Raw genomic sequence first — 24,364 nt, forward strand, 5'->3', positions numbered from 1 at the left:
ACTGAAGCTGACTACTATGGGAATTTATTTTAAAAAAAAGGGTACATTAACTACTGCAAAAATGAGTGCATCCTTTATTTGACCATACTGCCCCCAGCTCTGGGGTAAGTTGTATTTCACCTTACCTTCTCTGACCTCAATAGCAAAAAAACCCCAAAAAATCAGTACCTGATCAAATTGTTTCTAAACATTTTTGTAAAATCCCAGAAATAGCTGCTGTAGTATCATTTGTTAAAGGAACACTTAGGAGTGAGGTAAGAAAGCTCAGTTGTCTCTGTCTTACCTGTAGAACAAGCCCTCAGCAGTGTCTGGGAAAGCAAAGGGCCATAAGCTGCCCAGGGAAGGTGGTGGAATGCTTTCCTGCCAACATAGGCTGTTACACAGCACAATCAACGTGGCTCTTCTTGATACAGATGGTCCAAGTGTGTGTGTGTGGTGTTATTTCCCCTACACACATACATTTCTGTCCCATTCCCCACCCCACCAGCACCTAGGGATGAAGTGGCTCTCAGTTTTGCTTCCACAGTGCAGGGTTTGGTCTTTGCTACTCCCCTCTCCCCTCCTTTGCTATGTACCAGCCTACGTACCTACCTCACCTGAGGCAGGTACAATATTGGCCCTGCTGGACCTGTTTTAAGAGTCATCAGTGCAAGATAATGTAAAGTGGTGACTGAACACCCCCTGTTCTTGCCTCCAAACATTTTTTTTTCCCCAGAAGCATGTGATCAAGTTAGCTCAGGCCCCACCACTGAAATGATGAGCCATTTGAAGGACCACCCCAGGACCTGGGGAGGAGGCAAGAGCAGTAACTGCGAGTGGCTGGTAAGCTGTGACCTCTTCCTGCCCTCACTGGCCTGGACCCAGGAGAACCTGTATGCCACCTCTGTGCCTGCAGCCAGGGCTGTTGGTTTGTTTTTCTTACTACAGTGAGGTGTTGCTCCCTTGCTTAAGGCTGTGTTTGGTCAATGCAGTGCCTTGATTTGCTCTGGAAATCAGCTGAAAGTAGTAAATTTTGTTCCAACAAGCTTCCTTAGATGGCAAAAAAAAAAGAGGGGGTACTTTTGATAGGCTTACTCCTATATTAATACTCTGTAAGTAGAGGATGGAAGAAGCAAAATGACTTGTCAGGCTCCTTTCCTTGCAACAAGCCTTCAGAGCACCCACACAGCAGTGTGCTGCTGCCCTGTGCACTCCACAGCTCAGTGAGGCATCTAGACTAATAAGGGACTTCAAGGAAGGTGGGGATGCCACCACCCCAGCACTGTTAGCACACATTCTCTATAGAACAGAATCACATTTAAATGCCAGGCTGGTGAAAGACTATTTTTCACTTCCCTCTTTCCCCCAGTCTTTGCTAAGGAAGAGCAACAGCCTGAGACAGACTTTGAACTCTGTCATCAGCTCAGATGATGCCCAGGTAGTGAGTTGCCTGAATTTACTTTGAGTTGGACTGATGAGGAATAGATTTTGGTTTTCACCTTTTCCTCTTGCAGTAATACTCCTGCCCGGACTACCTCTTGTAAAGCTCCAGCTGAATCTGAGACCAGGTAGTTTCAAAGCATGTACACAGTATCTTCTTTGAAGTGTTTTTAATATTAAAGTCACTGTACTTTAGATCAAAAATGACACATAATAGAATTCCAGTGTATTTTGTTTTAAGACGTACATACTTTGGAGAGGGGAGGCCAGCCTGTTCTGTGTTGAGAGCTTAACCTTCCACTAAACACAGTCACGGAAGTAACTGCGTTACGGCAGCAGATGCAGCTCATCCATGGTCTCCTGGCCCGAGAAGGATTCAAACACTGTCCCTCTTTTTAGAATTTAACCACTACAGTGGTGACTTCTTGAACATTAGTGAATTCCTTCCTTTTGCCCTAGTCCCCCCATATATTGAGGTAAGCTTGTTAAATTTGGAACAGAAAAGCCCAAGTTTGTTAGACCTGTCCTAGAGTTAGTGCCTTTCTGAGGTTCCAAGGCCAGTTCACTAGGCTGTTCCTCCAGCTGTCATTTTTCTGGAAGAAAACATACCTGTTTTGCATCTTTAATTGGTGATCGAAGTTTATTCCAGTTATTTTCTATCCCTTTTGCTACGAGTAGTTAAAAGGCAGCCTTAGTCTCAGTTTATGTGGTTCATTACTTGACGACTCCTCTTCAGATGTCTCTTTCGGATTTTGATCATCCACTTAACACTTAACTTGGCAAAGTCTGCTGCCTTAAATAGAGCCAAAAAGATACCACAAAGAAGAGCAATCATGTTCCAGGGATTTGCTGTGATAATCTGAAAGAGATTAAAAATATTATTCCCCTCATCTGACTCAACACATATTATACCTATTCAATAATAAACAACTCCATTTTTCAAACCGAAGTGTTTTGCAGCATGTTTCTTTATGCTGCAAAGGTGGTCTCTAGTGCCTTCCTCCACAGATCTGCCTCACACCCTGGTTTTCTGATTCCATCCGTCAGGAAAACACTCCGTACTAGTTGCTAAATTCCTTTTAGACTATTTCAGGATACCGAATTGTTTAAAATTTTAGAGATACAGTTAAATTGCTAATTTTAAGATGATAGATGAAGTTTACTGTATTATTTAAAGATTTACAAGACTAAGCAGTCACATTAAAGAAGATCTGCCAGAAGACAAAGCTAAAAGAAGCAACAGCACTGTAATGCTAAACCAGCTTTTGACAGCAGCAACCTGCAGACTTCTTACAGCAAGTATTTTATTTTTCTATTTTTAATTATATTTGGTTCAAGAGTAGTTAAGTTTATTTACAGTTTGCAATTCTCCTTGCACCTCTAGGCACAAGGATGACTTCTAGGATCTCAGATGCAGCAAGCAGAGCTAGGCTTAGGCGGCAGTAAGTAGCACACAGCTGTGGGACTTGCCACAGAGCCTGCAGCTCTGACAGTCAGCATGAGCACAGCGTCACCCCAGCCAGGCCCTAAACAGGCTTTCCATACCTGCTAATCTTCCTAAAAGCAGCAGTGCTGGCTGCCAGCACCTGTGAACTACGGCCTCTCCGGCAAGAGGAAAGGAGCCCCCCCATGCAGGGGATGGAGAGCAGCGTTCAGCTCGAAGGCAGCAGAGGTGTGAACCCCTCTGGCAGAGAGGAGCGAGAGGGGCTGGGAACAGGACTGGGCTTGCGAGGCCACGGAGGTGCCTGCACCGAGGAGGGGGCCTGGCCCTGGCGCAGCCACGACAGCAGGAGTGCGAAGGACCAGCTACCCCAACCTGCCCTGCACGGTCTGTGTTCACACGGCAGCTTTGGGCAAGATGAAAAGAATGCTGTGGATTTTGTCAGTGATGGACTTTGGTTGTCAGGCAGGGCCATTTTAAATGCAAAATTTTACACAGGTTGTCTCTGCACACTTTGCCATTCTGCATTTTTCTGGGGAGGGCAAATGTACCTGACCTTCTCCCCTAGAACAGTAGGAAAACAAGATCCAGCTCTCATGCTTAGAGCACATGCACCTGCAGCGCACACCTGCACACCTCCCAAGCACCCCAGGGACTGATGGGGGTCCTGTCTGGCACATTATGCACCTCTGGCTGCAGCACATTGAGCTACATTTTAAAGTGCGCTTTGTGCATTTGAATGCAGTACCAAATTCTATTCTAATAACGGATAAAAGTTATACTAGGCGATTTTTAGTATTCTGATTTAAGCCTAGGTTTCTTCCTTATTAATTAATTAAAAAAATCATTAAATGGGTTTGTCCGAGCCACACTTCCTTAAGCAAAAAGGTCAGACTTGACCCAAAGCTCCTCTTTGCTAGAACACAGGGGACGTGCTTTTTCTTAGCTACAGGTACCTCTAGCTGCAAAGAGCGTGCTGAGTGTGGCCAAGCCAAGGAAAGGCATCAGCTGGTCTTGACCTCCACAGAATTTGCATTACTGGATATAAGGAAGAGCCTAGACTGAAATTTCAGAAGTAACCTCACCCTTCCTCTGAATTTCTGCTTGGAGTGAGGTAAGAGAGGCATGTGCATGCACATACAAACCATGAGTGTGTACAGTCAGACAATGATTCAAAAAAGGGACTAGCATGTTACTTACATCTTGAACAGTCTGTATGAAAGGATCTTTCCATTCGAATACCACAAAAAACAGCTGGTCGCTTCTTGGTTTAGTTCTCTGGTCAATATAGTTAACCACGCTAGTCTGGGGAGAGAAAGAAAAGGCAAACGTGGAGGTTACTTTCTTCAGTGGTGTAATGAGTCTTTTGTGCAACAGAAAATATGTGTAAGAAGGTGGAAACAGCAGACTGCTCAGGGACTTCCAATTAAGCATTCCTCTACCTGGAACAATGGGCTCCCAAAATATGGAAAGGGCAGTTTCCTCCATCTGTCTCATGTCTGTATTCTTTTCCTATGTCTCACTTAGTAAATACCACTGCAATACCATTTTTACACTGGTAGCCGGGGCCTTTATTTTATGACATAGTTTTTCCTCTTTCAAAGGGGGAAATTTCATTTACAAAATTCATTTACTCAGAATAATACAGCATTTGGAAAGTTCTCACGAATGAATGCTAAATTATTTTTATTTACCAGAGAGCACATGATGGTGGCAGGAAGACTTTTTTTTTTTTAAAAATCAGTTGTAGAATAAACTAGAAGATGCCAGCAAGTGCAGAATGAAAATGGAAAGGAAATAGAAGCCTAGATGTTAACAATTAAAACCATACTTCCCAGTACTGCCCATTAACTAGGTTACCATTTGAAACTTGCACTGAGCAGCAGCAAGCTTTAGTGCAATCCCACCGGGGTACAGTTTAGGATACAGCCACACGAAGCCATAGTCTTAATACTTCCCTGATAGTGGTTCTTAAGACATCAGGCCTCAGAAAAAACATTTATCTTGTCTTGTAACACCCCCCCAGCCCAGAGGGGAACTGCACCGAGTTTGTACACAGGCAGTAACACCACAGTTTGCACTAACCCCCTGCTGCTAGGAGACAGTGTACACTGTTACCTAACGGGAAAGCACACCGAGCTGCAGCGGAACAAGCGATGGAAGGACCTGCCCCTTCTCCAACCCTCAAAGGAGTACTTACACCTTGGTGTGCACACAAGGGAGTACTGCTGCTCTGCCTATGTTAGTTTAATGCTGTATGGGAAGTAATGAATCCAGCAGTACTGTAACTTCATTTCAGGGTTGTGACAGGAACATGAGACAGACGGAGGAAACTGCCCTTTCCATATTTTGGGAGCCTATTGTTCCAGGTAGAGGAAGGCTGAATTGGAAGTCCCTGAGCAGTCTGCTATTTCCACCTTCTTACAAGCCTTTCTACTGTATGAGGGATGACCTACGACAGAAGCCTCCCATCTACCATGGCTTACTTTCTTTACAAATACTTCAGGATTCCTTTTAGTCTTCTCCACACACCCTGCCCTGACCAGATTTAGGCTGCAAACATGTAGAAGCGGGAGCCCGAACACTATGTGTGTTCCTTCAGAGCACCCCGAGCTCTGAACACAGGAGCTGTGCCACCTCATGTTTTCTAGTCAAACACCTTTGCTGCAGGCTTATGCTACGTTCCTACAGCTCATTTACTTATTGCAGCATACCATCACCCCACCTACACTCATTCAAGAAAACTGCACACCAGGAAACAAACAGTACGCAAAGCTAAATGAAGGCAATGGGAAAGGAAGAAAAGACAAAGTAATGACTACTGGGCTAGTTGGCAGACTAACTGACAGCTATTTGACCTAATACTTGTATCCATCTTTCTGGTATGCCATCTCCCAGTTTTAGATTTGAAAGGCTAATGGATTTCCTTATGCAATTTGAGCAGATGTACTGTCAAACAAAGCAAGTGCAATTTATGTCTGAGCTATTTCAGCTTCTACTGTATCAGCTTCTAGTGGGATCTGAAGCCCAAAATTTTTTGTACCAATTCCTATTTCCTAGGTTTTATTAAAAAACAGCCAACCCACAAAACAAACAAAGAACCAAACACCAACCGACCAACACAGTGTTCACCTACTCAGATGATCAGAGAGTCCATAACTGCTGAGCTAAATGGATGTTTATGGTCACAAAAAGCTCAGCTTTTTTTGAGTTTGAGTCAGTCAGCTTTTTGTTTCCACTTTGAGACAGGTTAGACTTGGGCACACAAAGGAGGACTTTCAAAGATCCTACACTGGTAAGTACAAAATGGCAAGTGATAGATACAGTGTCGGTGATGAAGGACAGACAGACAACTGCTGGTAGTGCTTACACCGCAGCAGCTGACTGATGCATTCTTTCCTATCCTCCAAACTAAGACATTAGTTTGGGACTTGCATGACTCTGGGATTTGCCTCGTGTCCTCCTCCAGGGGAGTAGGAGGGTACCCACCTCAGTCACAGCTCTGCTCTTCCCTTAAGGCTTCACCGTGTAGTGCCCTAACTCTGAGAACTAAAGATAGGAGAACTGAAGATCCTGCTTCATTTCGATCTCCACAAAGTACTGCTTCCAAGCGTACCACGGATTAAGTGTAGTCTCTGAAAGATACATTCTCTGCGAAGAACTACTCTTAAAATTCTTATTTCTCACCACTAATGACACACTTCCTCTCCAACACTGGGAGCAAGATAACAAACTCCAAACACAATTATTTTCCTGTCCATTAATGTGAACAGAACAGGACCAAAAGTCAAACTCATTTCATCTCCAGCTAAGGTTGCATCTTCCACCTGCCTATTTTCTAGTTTGAATTGATGCAAGAAGTTAAGTTCCTCCATTATTCTAAGGATACTCAACAGCTAAAAATCCCAAACCCAAACAAAAAGCAGACATGAGAATGCTACAAAGGATACAAGGCTTGTGTTTACCTCTTCATGCTAAGGTCAGCCCTTGTGGTAACCTAAATAATACCTCTTTCTAGTACTAGATCTTATTTAGACAATTCCTTTGGCAATTGTTCCCCACCTTGAACTAAAGGTAGCTGTGTTAATATTGATATTGATATCTCTTCGGACCCTTACCTCACACTACAGGTCTCACTTAGGACACATTCAAGGCCTGGATTTTCTGGCCTCCCCATTAGGAGATGTTTGCCTGAGATGTGTCACTAGGCCACACCATCAGCCGAGACATCAGGACATTTACGCTTTTACAGACCCTCTCCACGCTAAGAAGGAATGCAAGTAACTACAGCCAAAACTGCTCAGTGGAAGTGGCACAATGGATGCAATGAAACAAAAGCCAAGCTCCTGCTGTTTCACTTAAACAACCAACCCACCCACCCACCCTTCTTCCAACTCATACTGTTATTTGCCCCAAGAACTGCCTCTGTTGGCCAGTTAGCATTAAAACTGTGGCAGTAACTAGTTCTTAATAAACTAAGAGGTCCCAAAACACTCTTCCTGAATATTATTATTTTTTTTTTACCTCTTGTTTGAATTCAACAGTCTCACTACCATCTTCTTCTTTTGTTTTCACCAAGGACATCTTGACCCAAGTTCGAAAGCCTCCGGAAAACTTCCAGCCGGAGTATGAACTTTCACAGTCCTTCATGAATTCTGCTTTTTCTGGACTAAAAGAAAAAGACCATTACTGACCAAACTCAGAGTGGTATCTGAGTACTGTAGGCAGGAAAATGTCAGACCTACAGGCACTTCAAAATGTGTTCACAATTCCTTTTATGCTGAATTTTAGCAGTTGAAACATACCTAAAACATTGTGAGCAGTGACGCCTTGATTAGTGGTAGCACTCGCACTCCTGTGCTCTTACCAGCAGAAGCCCTACCTGGTGCCCTACCGCCCTGGAGTTCTGCCTGCCCCTCAGGACTGTTCTGCCTTACGAGGGAGCTTCGTTCTGCTCATCTGTCATCTCTGGGACAGAAAGGAGCAGAGCCAGGATCCCAGGAAACAACTCACCACAATGCTAGGAAGCAAGAGATGGAAGGAACAGCCTAGAGGCAGGGCAGGCTGCTTCACCCCACTTCTGGGATGCAAATAAACTGGTTGCAATGCAGACATACTTAAAACGCTTTGAAATGTATATTCAGTATATTCCTATTATTTTGGAAACACTGTCCCTTTGGTGTAAGGCTCCCACCTGCGATAACATGGCTATTTTTCCAACATGCAGTCATAGGTATTTGTAGCCCTAGAACAGCAGGACTGCTGTGTCTTTTTTTTCATAGTGGACCATAAGCCATTTTAAGGCTTCCAATACCCCTCATGCTACAAGTGGTAAAGGCTCCAAGACCTATCTGGTCTCCATCCTTTCTCTACCAGCTGCACAGTGAATTAACCACGCTATTTACTTGGAGCTCCTCGGTACTGTGATTTTAGCCATTTTCATGTCATCTCTATGAAATAAGCCTGGCCCTGCAGCTGCTTTTTCGACAAGGTTTCATTTGAAATGAAGGGGTAAGCCACTGTGATGAGTCATGAATCATTAAAGCGCAGACTGCTGATTTTTACTAAGGATAGATTTCAGGATGCAGAGATGTGTGAGGGTATGCTGGTCCTTGAGAAAGGGAAAGGGTTTTGACTCTGACTAAATCCATCTTCCTAGGTGAAGGGAAAGAATATACTTTGCTTGTATGGCAGAGGGAGCACATGACTAGGTCTGTTGGAAGATAAAGGTATTTTGGTCTTCCAGGAGAAAGAGGCAAAGAAGTATAGAAGAAAAGTTGGGCTGAAGAAGCAAGCTCTTGTCCCAGAGAACAGACTGATCAGGAAGATTTGTCCTGTACCAGCACTGACTGGATTTGCATTTTTCCTGTCTTTTTCCTTAGTTTTCAGAATCGGGTCTTCTTTTCTTCCTACAAACCAAGATGCCTTCCTTGTCTACAATGCAGCAAAAGCATGCACTAAAAAAATAATATACTGCTGGCTACTCTGTACTACGGTGCCTGCTCAGGCTTAATAGATGAATATGCACATGTTCCTAGGAAGGCAAAACCGAGCAAAGCTATTGCTCTGAAGTCAGGGCTTCAGGTGATGTGCTCAAACACAGAACTCCATTGTGCATACAAACAGAAAGGAGAAGTGTTTCTGGAAAGAAAAAACTAACATGCTTTGCTACCCATCAAGACAGATGATACTCCAAGAGTGTTTTAACAAGTTCGGAATATCCTTATCTATTTGTAACGTTAGGTGCTTGTTTAGTGACCCCAACAGGATGGCAGCGTATCTCTCTAACCCCCACAAGGAAGATGTGGGCAAAGCATAAGAACAAAGCCCATCGCCTGACTGCTCCTCAGCACGCAAACCAGCAGCACTGGGGGACCTAATCTGACCGTGATTTCTTCCCCCTTTGGTATGTAGGTACAGCGGCAGCTGATGGGACAGTACGGAAGAGCACAGTGCTTTGCCACTCAGAGGAACATACATAATTAGCACTCTGCCAGCCAGTCATATGCCTAATGCTGGACTAAATACAGCATCCTAGAAAAGGTTTCCAAACCAACACGGAAAATTGAGGCAGGAAGTTATGACGCAGAGCTGAACGTTACAGCCACAACTTACATGGTAAGCAGACAGCAGTAGTATACTTTGCCTTCGACAGTAATTGTATGCTTGAAAAAGAATGATTAATATCTTAAGAGAAGCTGCGGAGAAGTGATCCGAGAAGGCATCTCCTTGCATGTGCCCATAATCCTGACCACTGCCAGAGTCAGGAAAAATAAAAAAGGTGGTGTGGGGGAGCAGAGCAGAGAGGCACAAGCTTTGCACGCTGACAGCAGAGGGCAAATAACACAGCTTAAAAACCACACACAACTAAGTGAACACAAGACAGACAAGGGATTTTAAGTTGAAGAGCAATTCTCCAGGCATTTTCTTTCAATTCCCTCTTCACCCCAAAGACAGACAACCTGTAAAGGCTGCACATTCTTTTGTTGCTCTTGTTCAGTAAGTTGTTCCTTCTATTACACTGTCCTTTAGACGTATGGCAAGATTCCCACTGTCTCATGATATTAATAGTACCTCAAGACCACGCAAAAATTCCTACATCACAGCAGAGAAAGAAAAGTGCAGGAGGCCACTGTCTCACTCAAGCCCTGGTCTCCCCTCAGCACTCTGGTAACCATTGACAGTTCAAACTACTGAGAGGGAGCCCTCTGCCCCAGCCCAGACTGATCAGCCTCAGACCATGAGACTGTATTGTCCCAGCTGTGGGAGTTACTGACCTCATTCTGGACTGGAGCGCTGCAGAGGATCCTTCTAACACTCCGTGGACCCACCCGCAAGAGCCAGAGGCAGCTTAGGACGTCCCACCAGCAGATTCCAAAGCAACAGCAAGAGCCAAAACCACAGATGGGTCAAACCCAATTTATTGCTTTTGCTTTTCCCTAGACTGGGAAACTCTCAGACAGCCATGGGATCTAACAAAGGGTCAGATGGTGTGGTACCAAAAGTCTCGACCCTTCTATGTTATAATTTATTTCTCTGCACGCAGCAGTCCAGACCAGAGACATGAACATGGAGCTCTGTTTAGACCCTTAAACAATCTCTGATCTGTTCAGACTGGTATTCATCATTTCAGATGACTGTAAGTTATTTTACATGCTATGCTAACAATAGTTTTGTCAGTATTACGTTCAGAGGATTTTCTTCTTAAACCCACGTATTATACTAATGACAGTTCAGGAAAGGAACTTGTATATTTAGCTGCACTTTTTTTGAAATTTGCAAGGGTTTCATTATTTCCTTCCCTCCAATTAATATGGTACAGACAGCCACTGTCTTAAAGAAAAAAAAAAAAAGAAAGAAGAAAAAAGAAGCCGGTGGCAGTATCCCTCCAACTCACAGGCCAACAATAGCACACAGTTCAGCAGTGTTCTGTGAAGGCCAGAACAAAACTAGCAAGCAGTGCCAGTTTCATGCAGTCTGTTGATCCAATTTTAGCAGAAGAGCTGCAGAGAATAAAACCCTTGACAGAAAGAACTGGACCTCACTTGAGTCCTCACCACTTGCTATGCCTCAAAAAACCCCTAAAAGATACAAGTCTCTGGATGCCATTTTTATTATTGCTGATGCTTGCAGCAGCCTTCACCGTCAGGACTATTGCTATTTAAAGCAAAAGTGAGCTGCACCTAGTACTGCCTACACAGTGTCACGTCCTGCTCTGTGGTGTAGATACAGCAGGACTTTTCTCACCAATTTCAAGGAGTTTCGATTTAAGACGATGGAATACCCTACACATATATTTTACAGCAGTCTGCCTGCCCAGGCCAACCTAAGATGTTTGCAGCCATGACAAAAAAAACCTGTAAAGGTAATTATGCTATCATCTCATGAGTTTTAGCATATATCTCAGCATCTCTGATAACACTTTACATGAATTGCTGGACACATTGCTAATCATATGCTCTCACAACCAAGTGAGACACTTTGTCAGGAAAGTAGTTAACAGCAGCCAGTAACTGAAGTTTTTAAAGGCCTTATGGAAGGACACACAACAGTTTCTACAGTTCTTAGTCCAGACTTCCCATCAACTAAATTCAGCATCCACTGATGAACCAGAAATAATTTCTATTTTCTCTTCTGCTGGAAGTTGGACAGAACGAGTACATTCCGCATATGCATGTGCTTTCACAGGCACTTCATAGTCAGGAGAAAACACAAACCTTCAACCTGCCCTGAGCCTGTCCAGTTCATGCCCTGGGATGCCAGGAAGACACAATCCTGAGCAAGACGAGCCATACAGTCTGTACCAAGCTTTGGAGAAGGAACAAGAGAGACACTACTGGCCTCCTGAGCACAACTGGTTCTCTTACTGTATTTTACCCAGACATGCAGATCGTTTACCACTACGTTTAAAGTCCTACATACCTTTGCCAACCTTACCATTATGTGGGTTAGTTCAAAACCAGTTTTAACTCACGTTCCTACTACCTGCTGCAAATGGGCACAAAGGATGCATCCCCAAACAGAGTTTTCACTTTGCTCCAAACATAACCCAGGCTCAGCCTTTACCAGGTTCAGTCCTGGTGCCTTCCAACACCAAGACAAGGCAGCTTCTCTAGGAACAAAGCGACACTTCCCCATCTCTTTGGGGATTGATTCTGCCATCTAACCAGTTTGACCTGGCAAACCTGGAGGCAGGAGGTTGTGATCCAGGTTTCTCCCAGGCAGTTTACAGATGATTCTTACTGATTCCCCTGCACTGGCACACACACAGCCTTGAAGCTAGGACCTTTGCAATACTGCTTATTGCTGTTGTGCAGCAGTTGTGCACATCTAACGTGCCTGTGCACAACACGTGGCTCAAGCATCTGGGACAGCAGCATGCAGACCTGCAGCTTGCTTGCAGAAATACTGCCAACTTAGGTAGGACATACATGTTTTAACTTGGGTAGAAACAGCTCTTTAAAACGGCTTATCTGTAAATTGATAAAACGAGCACAGAAATGTGGCTTCCAAGACTTGAGTATGCATAGACCAAGTTGTGTTTTGGTAAATTGGCTCATCCTGCAGAGAGCCAGGAACCAGATGCAACACAACCATGCCTGCTGCTTTGTGTTTCACAGGGGTGGTCTCGGACAGTGCTTGTGTCTTGCAGTACAGAAACAGCTGTGCACTTTGCTGGAATCAGGCCCACTCTACGTACTGCTAACTGCGGCACAAGCCACAAAAACTGAGAAAAAACACAACACAGAAGGAACAAGTAGCACCTGCGACATCACTACTCTTAACTGGTATTTTCTCACCCTAAAATATCAATGCCTAAAATACCTGGAACATTAGCATTTTATGAGGTGTTTTAGTAGAGTTACAGAAAGTACTTAATGACTTAAGATCTCTCCTTCACTGAAATAGAAATGCTTTGTAAAAAGCAAGTTCAGATAATTGGTCTTTGGCCTCCCAGAGATACCATGACTGAACACTTCCAGTCTTCGCTCTATCTGAAAAGCACCAGTATGATGCTTTGTTATGATAAAATCTGTTACTTTTCTTCCCCTCCCCTTATCTGATTTTGTTCTGCATATGGCCTTTATCTCCTGTTACTTTTTCACTGAGCAAATTGAGGTTTTCTATTAGGTCTCACTGTGACTAATATCTCTCATCTAGCTTTTAATCTGGATTAAAGAAAGAAGAACAGAACTTGAATTTAAATTAAACCAAAATTAAACAGTGAAGTATGGAGTTTATTCTCACAAGGTGGGAAAAAGGGAGGGGCTTTCAAGAAAGTTCAAGACAGGATTAAGTCCACTCCTGTTAAATTTAGAAGGAAGTGGATCAGTCACTCCAATGGCACTGATGTCAAACCAGTACAAAGAAATTTTGAAAACCCCATCTATGAAATTATACCATTCTGTAGAATCTTACATAACACTAGTAATAGAAAGAAATATAGTTAATCATTCAACAAAACCACAACAAATCAATCTAAGGATCTGTTTAGATTTACAGTAATGGCTTTTTTTTTAAAAAAAAAAAAAAAAAGGCACAGAAACATTAGTGTTCTCAGTGCACTTCCTGAGCACACTGCCCAGGACAGCACATTTCCTGATTACCCACAGCAGCAGACAGCGGTAAGTCAGCGCAAACTTTACACTTTTAGAAAGTGCAGCAACAAATGGCTGAAGCATAGCTGAAGGGCAGTTTTTGTCACTGAAAAAGTCCTCAATTCATTTTCTAAAACGTAAGATTAGTAACCTAAGACATGAAAGAGCATCAATGTAACCCAAACATTAAAAAAAAAAAAAAAAAAGGAGAATATAAAAGCCTGTCTGATTTTTAGTAAAAAAGCCCTGCTTTCACGAGTATTGTTGTAGCAAGTTCAATGCAGGTACAGGCTATGAGCCTGTCTACATACCTGTTGATGAACTCTTGGAAAGAAGAAAACAGAAGGTAGTCAATGGCGCTAAAATCTTGGTCTGTTCCATTTAAATAAAACTGCAAAAACACCAGTTCCTTTTTCTTCACATCGCGAGGGCCTTGAACAACCAAAGCATACTTCTGTAAGCAAACAGAGAGATGGTGAGAGTAGCAAAGGAATCCTCATTTCCTGTTCATTAATTTGCCATCTGTCCAATACTCCATAGAAATCGAATGCACACCAAGATTTTCTTGGCTGCTAATAAGTATACGTTTACTAAAACATCTAACAAGAATGTCAATAGAATTCCTCCTGTTAGCTTAAAAATGAAGTCTTTACATCAAGATTTAAAGGTTTTTTTAAGAAATCTGCTTTAGTTCTGTCACAGTCCTTTGGGTTCATATGGAATTACCAGTCAAGGCCCTGCAACCTGCATTCTGCAGAAGGACAATCAAAACTGTTTTGAGCATTAAGGTCTAGGAACTTTCAGCTCTTGACATGAAACAAGTTAATGTGGAGCCTGATGTGGAGAACATCAGGCTTCTTCTTGAGAAAGAGCAACAGTTTCACAGCCCCCAGCACCTAAGTAAGCTGCCGAAAGGAAAAAAAAACCAACGAGAAATGCTACCAGGCAGAATACAACTTAAAAGTAGTGCAGGCATATCAAACAGCAAGCTGCTGTTTGCAAAAGGACTCAGCAAATTTGAACTGGGCTCTACGTGGTTCAGAGGTTTCTGCCCCAGTGCCTCTCCATTCCACTGCAGGACCAGGGCCTCCAGCAGCAAGCTTCTACATGAATCCACCAGGCAGCATAAAATGCAGATTCTTAGTTTGGTAAAACATTCAAGAAGAGCCTATTAGTGGCAGAAATTAAACTAGACTTGCACCTAGAATATCACTTTCAAATATACTAAGGAGCTGCTTCCCAGAAAGAAATGGTGACTAGACGAAAGGCAAAACATGAAGGGGAAAAAAGCTGACCAAGCAGGTACCTAGACTGTTTGTTCATGTTTAGTTTCCTCAAAAACAATTCGAGCAATCACTTTAGATGCAAATGACTGTATTTAATACTTTATTTTTTGAATATTTATACAGAAGCTGGATTCCCTGCATTTTTAAGGGCAATTTAAGACAGACTATCACTCAATGTACCCATCTTACTGGCTCACAGCATTTCAGTGTAATGAAACACTTGGTGCCCATGTAAAGACTTTTCCAAGTGTGACAAAAATAAAATGTCATTCCCAGCAAACATACAAAAAGAAGTAAGCTATCCCGCTTTAATGGAATAACCACTACTGCTTGCAGTCAGAGCTACATTTACTATATCAAGGAGTATGCTTGCCAGTTCATTTAGTGGAGGAATGAAGCGAGAGTTTCATTGTGAAAAGTGACTTATTTTGTCCCATTCAGGTTTTCATGTTCCACACACCCACATGACAGCTGATCTTCCATAACACATATACAGAATAACTGGGGTCTTTTACATTTCTGAAAACAAAAGGACAGATGGCTTGAAAAAAAAACTAGAAGCAAGAATTTTTTTGCAGCACTTAGTAAATATTTTTACTTTCAAATACTATTACTAGCAGAAAACCCCCACTGAAAAAGTTTTGTTCTATTGTATTATTATTACCATGGTTTGATTAGTAAAAGGATCTGTGTAGTTGATTCTCTGAGTGGTGCACTCAATGTCTCCTGGCTGACCTGGATTTATCAGAGGTGGAATGTGATCATAGTAATGATGCTTGCAGCTAAGCAGCTGAGCCTTGCCTGGGTAAAAGGCAATACCTGTTTTGGGAGAAAAAACATTGACAAGAAGTGATTTCCTTCCCAAGTACGCAGATTTTCATTCTGAGATTTAACCCCACAGGGTACTGAGCTATCCTCAAGATCCAGCAAAACAATCAAATTAAACCACGCGCTTCAGCATTTCTCTGGAGCAGGACAAAAGTGCCAGCTGCACTGGGACAGAACCCCCACGATGTGTTGAAAAAAAATCAGGGTTCATAATTCTGTTACAACAATCCAAGGTTCACAGAAGCTACTAAGTTTCCCCAGTCTTCCAACAAACCAGCAGCTACTACATCAGTCCCTCTCGCCCCAAATGAAATGGACATATAAAATAAGTTAGGACACTAACCGATGTCAAATGGGACATGTAGTGCTTCAGCATGTACATGTTTTCAGATATTATCATTTAACATGTCAAATTTTACTTGGGAGTAATGTCTGTACTACACATGACAGATCAAAGATCCCTGGCTGATCTAATAGAAGTGAAAAGATGCTCTTCAGAACATCTAGCATCTTCTGTTCACTGAATACAATGTAATAAAAATCAAAGCCATCAAGGAAGTAGTAATTGTTACTAACCCTTATTTACTTCTATCATTGTGTAGGCAGGCTACTACTTCACATGTATGGAAATTTCACACACCCCACAAGCCTACCATTTCAGACCAACAGCACGCATTAAAAGAACCTCAGTCATCTCAGCTGTAAAAGACTAGCAAAATACAAGGCTCAAAACCAAAAATCCTGTTATGCCACATATGCCACATTTATTACTGGAAACAAGTTTGCTTGAAGATAATCTAGACTAACTACCCCCAAAAAATATTGTTTGAGTTATTAGATACAATTAACTCACACAACTGAAATGACCTGTCCACCAAAATGTGAGATATCAAAGCCGTCAGCATGTATCAGTCTAAAAATGCTTTATCCCTTTCTTCAGTGCTCCGTCCCTGCAACTTGCTATCTCATCACTTCAACAGAGCAACAAAGCAAAGCGCTACATTAATTTAGGTTCTCCGATCTGGCAGGGATCCCCGACAATACTTCTGGATTTATGTGCATGTTGCTCTGCTTCTTTAAATGACATTTTCCTCCTGTTGCTGTATGAAAAGCTCACATTAAAAAAAAAAAAGGAAAAGCCTGCTCTTACAGTCAGATCCATATGTCCCAAACACAAGGACCTACTTACAGAGCTAAGCCTAACTGACCATACAGAAAAACAACTACAGGAATATAGCAACAACTTGAAACAGCTCTCAGCCACAATTACTGGAGTGGTTATTTGTAAAATGTGGTAACACTTCAAACAAAAGTGTTATTTTTAAATTGGAAACTGACCTACCACAGCTCTATTTATGCAAGGTTACTGGATAATTTAAAAAAATTATTACGATAGAACTCACTATTCAAAAATGCTTCTGTGGCATAATCCCTCCTGCAAACTGCCACACAGTTTTCTGATGCCACACTGCATTTTCATGCCAACATTGTTCCCTGCAGTCACATCACATTTTCACTGCCTGCTGATGTAATACCAAGTTGTAAACAATGCAGAACAGAAGCAGAAAGTGGCATTGTGGTTATTTTGTGGTTGGTTTGAGAAATTCACCTTCTTTGCTGTCAACAGCATCTCACTGTCCAGTGCGGCACTGAGGTCCTGATACACATCCTATGTGTCACCCCGTTCGAATTATACAGTTTTGGGAATATTTCCATAAGGAATTACCTTCTTTCCCTGAAAGAGGACTCATTTTAGGTAAGAAGTGTTTTCAGACCCTATCAACTGTTGGATAATGCTCCACAGCTACTGTCATTCATGTTATTGGCATGAAAGCTCCCAAAATCTCCCGTACAATATTAACATTTCTGTGCAAAGTCAACACAGCACAGATTAAAAGAGGAAGTGAAAGACCTGGGCCAAAGCATTATATGCACTCTGAGCCCTGAAAAATCAACACCAAAAATTCAAATCTAAGATAAATGTGAACAACTTAACCCATTTTGTTTGTTACCAGTCTTACCAGGTGCATCATACAAGGACACTTCCTTGTAAGAGACAGACATCACTGGATGCTTGAGCTTCTCCCTGAAGTCACTGATGGTTTGGTAGACAAGGAACACAGCCACAGCCATGAGCAGCAGATAAATAAACAGGAGAATTACAGAAAAAACATTCTTTAGGCAGGTCTTGCTGAAACGCAAAGAAGGGGCAGTAGTACCCAGTTCACTATCTGGAACCAAACAGAATATGGATTAGGACTTTAAAATACAGATATTTGGGCTGAGTTTATGTAGTGTTCATTTAAAGATCAATCACTTGCCTCAAACTCAGTTTGATTAAAAAACCCACAACTATTGCTGGTTTTGACTGCTGGTCAGATAGATGTGTCTTTCTCGAGCATGAGGCATAATCACCCAAAGATTGTGCCACTTTCACGCATGTTCAATTTGGCACTCTGCTTAAGGACAGGGCAGGCAGGAGACAAGGTTTATTTTCAAGAAGAACAACTCAGAAACAAAGTTCAAAGATCATAAGAAAAAAAAAGTCTGCTGATGGTCAATGTTTCCTCCTGGAAAGAACGACTCCTTTCCCCCCTCCCAGTCTGAAGTGATTCTCATACACGCAAAGAGATTTAATATTCTAATGCTCTTACACAGCTATCTGCATTGCATCTCCAACATGACATAAGTCACTAGATATCTGTCACCCTCTCACTTCTGGATTCTAGTTCGTAACTCCTTGTGCATACTACATGAAGATTCACAAAAGGATTCTTCAATTACCGCTAGAAAAAGACCAACCCAATTCTCTCAGTTTCCTTGACTTCAAAGCTTATTCCCTGAAGATCTTGACACTAGTCACACTTGCACACAGACAGTGCTTTCCCCATACTCCCTGCATTCGCCATTTCTTTTGGCAATACTTGTAAGGAGAAAGTTCACGTACTCTCAAGTTACACGTCGTGTTTCAACTGTTAGTGATATATAGCTGAACACACAAAAGGAGCATTAAAACCCAACATATGAAAGGAGATAAGTAGGCATATTTTACGCTGACTCTTCTGTGTGGTGTAATTTAATGAGTCAGGCCCTCATGCCACACTCTGCCCTTTAACTATAATAGCAGGGTTTGGTGTTTGTTTCTTACCACAGCAAACACTGGCCTTTTAGTAAATCCTATTGAACACATTAGCTCTTACAAAGGCCTATGGTCACACACATGTTCCCAAGTTACATGCCAGGAGATGGCAGCCAAAGAAATCAGGACATTAATATGCATAAAATTGCACTACTGAAACAAGTATGTCTTGAACAGCTGCAAAGCATTTAGGCGATACTCATCTCGGGTTGGCTTACCTGAACACCTACATCTGAGCTGCAATAAGCCCATTTAACACTGCCCCTCACCCTCCAAAAGCAGGTCTGAACACTCTAACTAAAAACCATTTAAAAGCACATCTGTTCAATATTGCATCTTGCTCATGTAAAGCTGCCACAGACTTTGCTTGCAATCCACTGCCTCCCCAGACACTGCAACTCAGGTAAGATACAACACAAAGGAAGATGACATACTCAGCTATCTCAGAACCAGATGTGCTGAATCCTCTTTGATTGAGCACAGTTCATGACAAAGAAATGTTCTCATCTCAATCCCTGGAAAAATTCCTTGGCTTTCTATCAGCATTTATTCCCCAAAATAAGTAATTTACTGTTTTGTTTGCTTTCAGAACTGCAATTAAAAAAACCCCAACCAAACCCACACACAGAAGCAGCTTATCAGGCACTTAAAATTGGTAATTTCTGGGTCAGTAGTTCTCACCTGGTAAAATAACAGAGCTGGCATCTTCATGAACTTCCATCTCTCCTTCTCTCTCATCTGTTGGGTTTTCAGATACTCGCTCCACATCTTCACTCAGCTGTGTAGTTAAAACAGTGGTTCAATTTCCAAACATGCTCTCAACTTGCAATTGCTGGAATTTCTATGGTACAAATAAAAGAGGCTCCAACTAACCAAACACACAAAAAATTGCCCCCAGTCCAAGAGCACCCAACATCTGTTCCACTTGTTCACAAGAGCCACATTTTTGTAGACCTACAGCTAAAAATTGAGTTGCACACTGCAAAAAGAAAAAGATGGCACTTTAAATTTAACCTACTTCTACCCTGCTTCTTCAACAATGGCATCACAATTCCTTTCAAGATCAAAGTAATTGTTTCCCTGGCAGCTTCAGCTCACATTAAACCCCCAATTAGCACAATGCCCTCTGAAATAAGCAGTAACTTCATTCTGTCACTCAAGAACATATTTTTAGGCATAAGCAAACCACAGCCCATACCCGCAAACAGAGAACTGGCACTTCTTAATAAAGGTGCAAAAAGAGTGAGTTGCATTTTGACAGGTATTAGGGCAAGTAACTCAAATGCAGTCTCAGCCACATAGGTAGGTGGGTCATTACAAAACAACAGACAAACATCCCTACATTTCTGGTACTTATTTGAGCTCACTGTACATATTATTATATATTAGTGGTTATGCAACTAATTAGTCTTCCAGTGTTTCTAAAACAGCAACAGAGACCAGATGTTTTCTTGTTTTGCTATTCAGAGCTCTGGGCCCAAAATGCCAAGACACCTCCATCAAAGTCAGAAGCTTGTCATGTCAGATAGGCATCACACACGAGATTGTGAAGCATTAGACTTCATTAAAGTATCTCCTGTATGTTTTCCAAATTTCTTTCATGGCAGGGACTGACATACAAATTACAGCAAGGCAAACCGGGGCACAAGCTTGCAGTGCATCATGTGTTGCACAGTAACTGTCCAAGCTAAACACTCAGCATCACCTACCTAATTAGGTAAGGAAGATTAGCTTTGTTCCTATTTCAAGGAAAATGGGGGCACAGTTAATGCAGCAGCCACACTGAATGCTATTAAACTTTACACCCCCAACTTACTCAACAGTAAAGTGCATGTATCCATAAGGAAGTGCTTTTATTTCACCCAACTTTAATTCAGTATTTAAATCATCATTATACCATTTGACAGATCATCATTTGCACTTATTAGGAAAGAGTCCACTCATTTTACATCTTCAAAGTCTGACGTAAAGTCTCCATCATCTCCTGCTGTATTTCCGTATTCATTTCCACCATGCAAAGCAAGTTGAAAGCAGTTACCCACTTGTTTTTCAATGCTTTGCACATAAATAAAGCATGATTTCCCGTGGTGTGAGCCATGGAGCGAACAGGTAACCAATAGGCTAACCTCAGCTCATCTGCAGGAGACTTACAGGACCCAACCAACGATACTTTTTTCAATTATCTTCATAAAATAAAGGAAAATTAACACTCTGCTCCTTTTTGTAGAAGCACAGCAGTTCTATTTGTTTACCTGACCCAAAAGAAGCTATTCTGATACAGGAAGAGTATTCACTGAACCGCTTGTACTGGTTAAGCTAAACCAGCTAAGAAGCCTGTTCAAATTATACTTGTGCAAATTTCTTATACCAGAGCTGATCCAAAAAGTTTAACATAAGTTACAAAGTCATCACTGCAGTTTCTCAGCCGATTACCACACCTCTCTAGTTCAGCCACCGTTCCCCAGGTACAGGCACCTCATCAACTGAGGTTAGGTAAAGGGTAAGTGAATTCAACTCCTGATAGCAAAAAGATCCCAACACAAATTTAAACAAGAACACCATATGTAACATTTCTTATCCTCCCACGAGGACCTACAGTAACTCTTCAACATGTAGGAGAAGAAAAACTCAGAAAAATGTAACCTTTCAGTGTTCCTTAGGAACAAAATAAAAACCCAAACAATATGCAACTATGTTTTATTATCTCTGCTCTCAAGGCAGATACAGTTTCACAACCTTTTCACACATAAAACCAGTGAAGGACAGCTAGTCAAAAACAGGAGTGCTAACATTGCCTCAGGTGCAGCCAGTATCTTGAGCTGCTCTGTAAGATCCCCTAAAACCAACTAATTTTACTGCAAATCCTGAACACCTGACTTGACAAGAGGTGAAGTTGCATAAACCCACTGAGGTCACCAAGAACCCGGCGCTGTTCACGGCTCAGCCACTGTGTTCCAAGCGTACAGCACACAGTAAACTGACTCTACAAGGCACAGCAGCACAGACCTACAAACCCAGCAACTCACAGACATATTGAGCTACAGTCTCCTAACACTGGGAAGCCAGCACAGCATTACTGCATGACAGCCAATTCTAGTTTCTTCACGCTTGACGGAATTCCCATATCAAGGCAAATGACAACAGTGGCCTGGTGTACACCAATGGTGTTCACCCTCACATGCCAGCTCTTCCTACCTCTTACTTTTTATAGATGAAGCATTGTGCTAATGCACAAGGACACAAATCTGCAGGGCAGTTAGGATAGGATAGGATAGGATAGGATAGGATAGGATAGGATAGGATAGGATGTCAAGAGCAGGAAGGGCAGGAAACAGACCTTTGTTCAGCATTCCTCTGGGCTTGGCATGTACAGCTGAGTGAGAAACAACTGCAGGAGCCTGCCTGTGACCTGGCAGTTCCTTTTCAGTCCTGCACACAGAAAAGCACTGGGTAAAGAGAAGCTCAGAAAAGGCAATTCCAGACAACTGAGCATCCTTGCTAGTGGCAGGAGCATCACAGACTGTCCCAGGTACTGGAGAAGGTATGGAAAAGCAGCTGCTGCACTTACACACCATCTAGACTTGCACCGTGGAGTTTGGGACAATCCCAAACATACAGAGAAGTGTCAGTGGTGGCTGATACACAAGACGGAAATGTAACATGCATAGTCCAGTCCATGCTTCAGGCATCAATGTGATTTCATTAACTCTCTCAAGTACCTCCCCTACATAAAAGCTCTTACACGAGGTAATTTCATCCTGATAATCATGGGATAAAACCTTCCTACTGAATAAAACCCTCTTAAATAAAAGGAGAACTTGTCCCTACAGACCTTTTGATGCTCCACTGATTCATCACCTCCCAATGCCTTCTAGCCTGGCATGAAAACCAGAAGCTGAAACTACTCGGAGAGTACTAAACTAAATTAGAACGTATTAAACCAGAGCCCCAAACTATCCATCACTTGCAGGGGAAGGCAAACATCTGCATTCCTTTCACCGGCGAGATGCAAACAGAAGTGCCCTGTTGCAAGTCTCCACCGCTGCTGAACTCGGCACAAGCAGCTTGTGTCTCTAGTGGGAGGGATAGGAACCAGCAAGGCCCTCCGGCTGCCTGAGCCTGGACATTGATATGCAAACCAGGCGCTGCCCCGGGCTCTTGGCAGGATGGTAGCGCGGCCTTCCGTTTCCCATCCGAGAGCTCTGGTACCAAAGTCGCTTCTCAGGCCCGGCAGCCCGCCTCCTCCTTAGGAAAGCCCCGGTTACGGAGCTCACCGGCCAGCTGCACCTACCTCATACACTTAAAGAACAGCTGCCGGTTATTTTAACCGCATTGAAAGGTAAAACGTGACAGTCAGGGCACCCAGGACACCCGCTTCTTCCTGGAGAGGGCAGATGCAACCTGACGTCCCGGCCAGCCAGCAGCGAGGAAGAGGGTCGGAGCCAGCACCCGGCAGGTGACGGCCCACGGCGACACCCGCCCGGGCTCCAGCCGATGCGACCGGGCCAGAAGGGGCCGGTTAAGGCGCGGAGGGCTCCCTGCGGCGGGCGACCCGCTCCACCGGGGCTCCCCGGCCAGCCCTGCCGAGCTGCAGAGCCAGAGACCGGAGCCGAGCCCACGGCGACAGCGTTGAGTGTAACTGCTTGGCAGGCAGCAAGCCCCGGGCCGCGCATCACAGCCCGGGGGGCTGCCCCGGCGCCTCTCGGCGAGCCGGGCCCCGCCGCCCACTAGCCCTGTCCCGCCCGCCCCCCCCCCGTACCTCCTGGTAGGATGCGGAGACCTCCGGTCTTAGCATGGCATCGGCGGGGCGGCGGGGAGCGGGGGCCGGGGGGCAGCCCAGCCGCACCGCGGCACGGCGATGGCACGGCGTTACCGCGGCCGGGCCGAACCGAGCCGCCCTGCCCGGGCAGGGCCACGCAGGCGCCGGGACCCCCCGCTCGCCCGCCGGCTGCTTCCCGCCCCGGCGCCGTGGCCTCGCCTCGCCACAGCGGCGCGGGGGCTGCTGGGAGGCGTAGTCCGGCGCCCGCTGCGGTAATGGCCGCCGGGCCGTGGAGCTCGGCCCTCCCCTCAGCGGCGGGCAGCGAGGAGGCCCTTGGCGTGCCGGGGGTGGCCGGCGGTAGCCACCCTCGTTCTCCACGTCCCGGCTGTGCGGGACGGAGCTCTAAAACGCCCCAGATGCTCCACGGCTTGCAGCGCCAGGGAGGAGCTGGGGCTTGTTTCAGCCGCCAGAGCTCGGTTAGCAATTTCTGATGAGCTCTGGCTCCAGGCAGCATAAAGCGGCCCAGCGCAGCAGGGCTGAGCGGGTTTTTTGTAAGGTTTGTGGGAACGTTTCTCTCTGCTGAGGAGACAGAAGGGTAGTGCGTAGTGATGGGGGGACGAGGCTTTTCTACACCACACATTTCACAAACTTCTTACACAAGACTGAACTAGGTTGGAAAACCAACTTAAAACAATTTTGCCAGCTCTCCCCAAGATGCACACAATATTACTTTGTCTAATAAAATTATTTTTCTTTCTTGCTGCTCAAGGCTGCTAGCAGAGCACTGAAACACCAGACTCGCTTGGCAACCAGACAAAACTTGTGCAGGGCTCCCACCAAGACCCACCCACGCTGCGCTGGCAGAGGAGCGGCAGCAGCGGGGCTCTCTGGGAG

At 43.9% G+C, this 24,364-nt stretch overlaps 1 protein-coding gene across 4 annotated transcripts; it reads right to left on the reverse strand.

Annotated features, from left to right (window-relative positions):
* Positions 1–1,574: 1,574 nt before the first annotated feature.
* Positions 1,575–23,647, reverse strand: PACC1 (proton activated chloride channel 1). Of its 4 annotated transcripts, none has more exons than XM_074863668.1 (8): positions 23,471–23,638; positions 19,393–19,489; positions 17,594–17,803; positions 15,409–15,563; positions 13,770–13,912; positions 7,385–7,529; positions 4,061–4,165; positions 1,575–2,278 (listed from the first exon to the last, which is right to left on the reverse strand). In XM_074863668.1, exons 1-8 carry the CDS (start codon positions 23,504–23,506, stop codon positions 2,117–2,119), a joined length of 1,053 nt encoding a protein of 350 aa, XP_074719769.1. In that variant the 5' UTR covers positions 23,507–23,638; the 3' UTR covers positions 1,575–2,116. The 4 variants fall into 4 exon arrangements, with proteins under 4 accessions (XP_074719769.1, XP_074719770.1, XP_074719771.1 ...); XM_074863669.1 differs by having other exon boundaries at positions 19,393–19,552; positions 23,471–23,624; XM_074863670.1 differs by lacking the exon at positions 23,471–23,638 and adding an exon at positions 22,049–22,128.
* Positions 23,648–24,364: the final 717 nt, after the last annotated feature.

The sequence above is a fragment of the Strix uralensis genome, chromosome 3 (genome assembly GCF_047716275.1).
Source record: "Strix uralensis isolate ZFMK-TIS-50842 chromosome 3, bStrUra1, whole genome shotgun sequence".
Lineage (NCBI taxonomy): Eukaryota > Metazoa > Chordata > Aves > Strigiformes > Strigidae > Strix > Strix uralensis.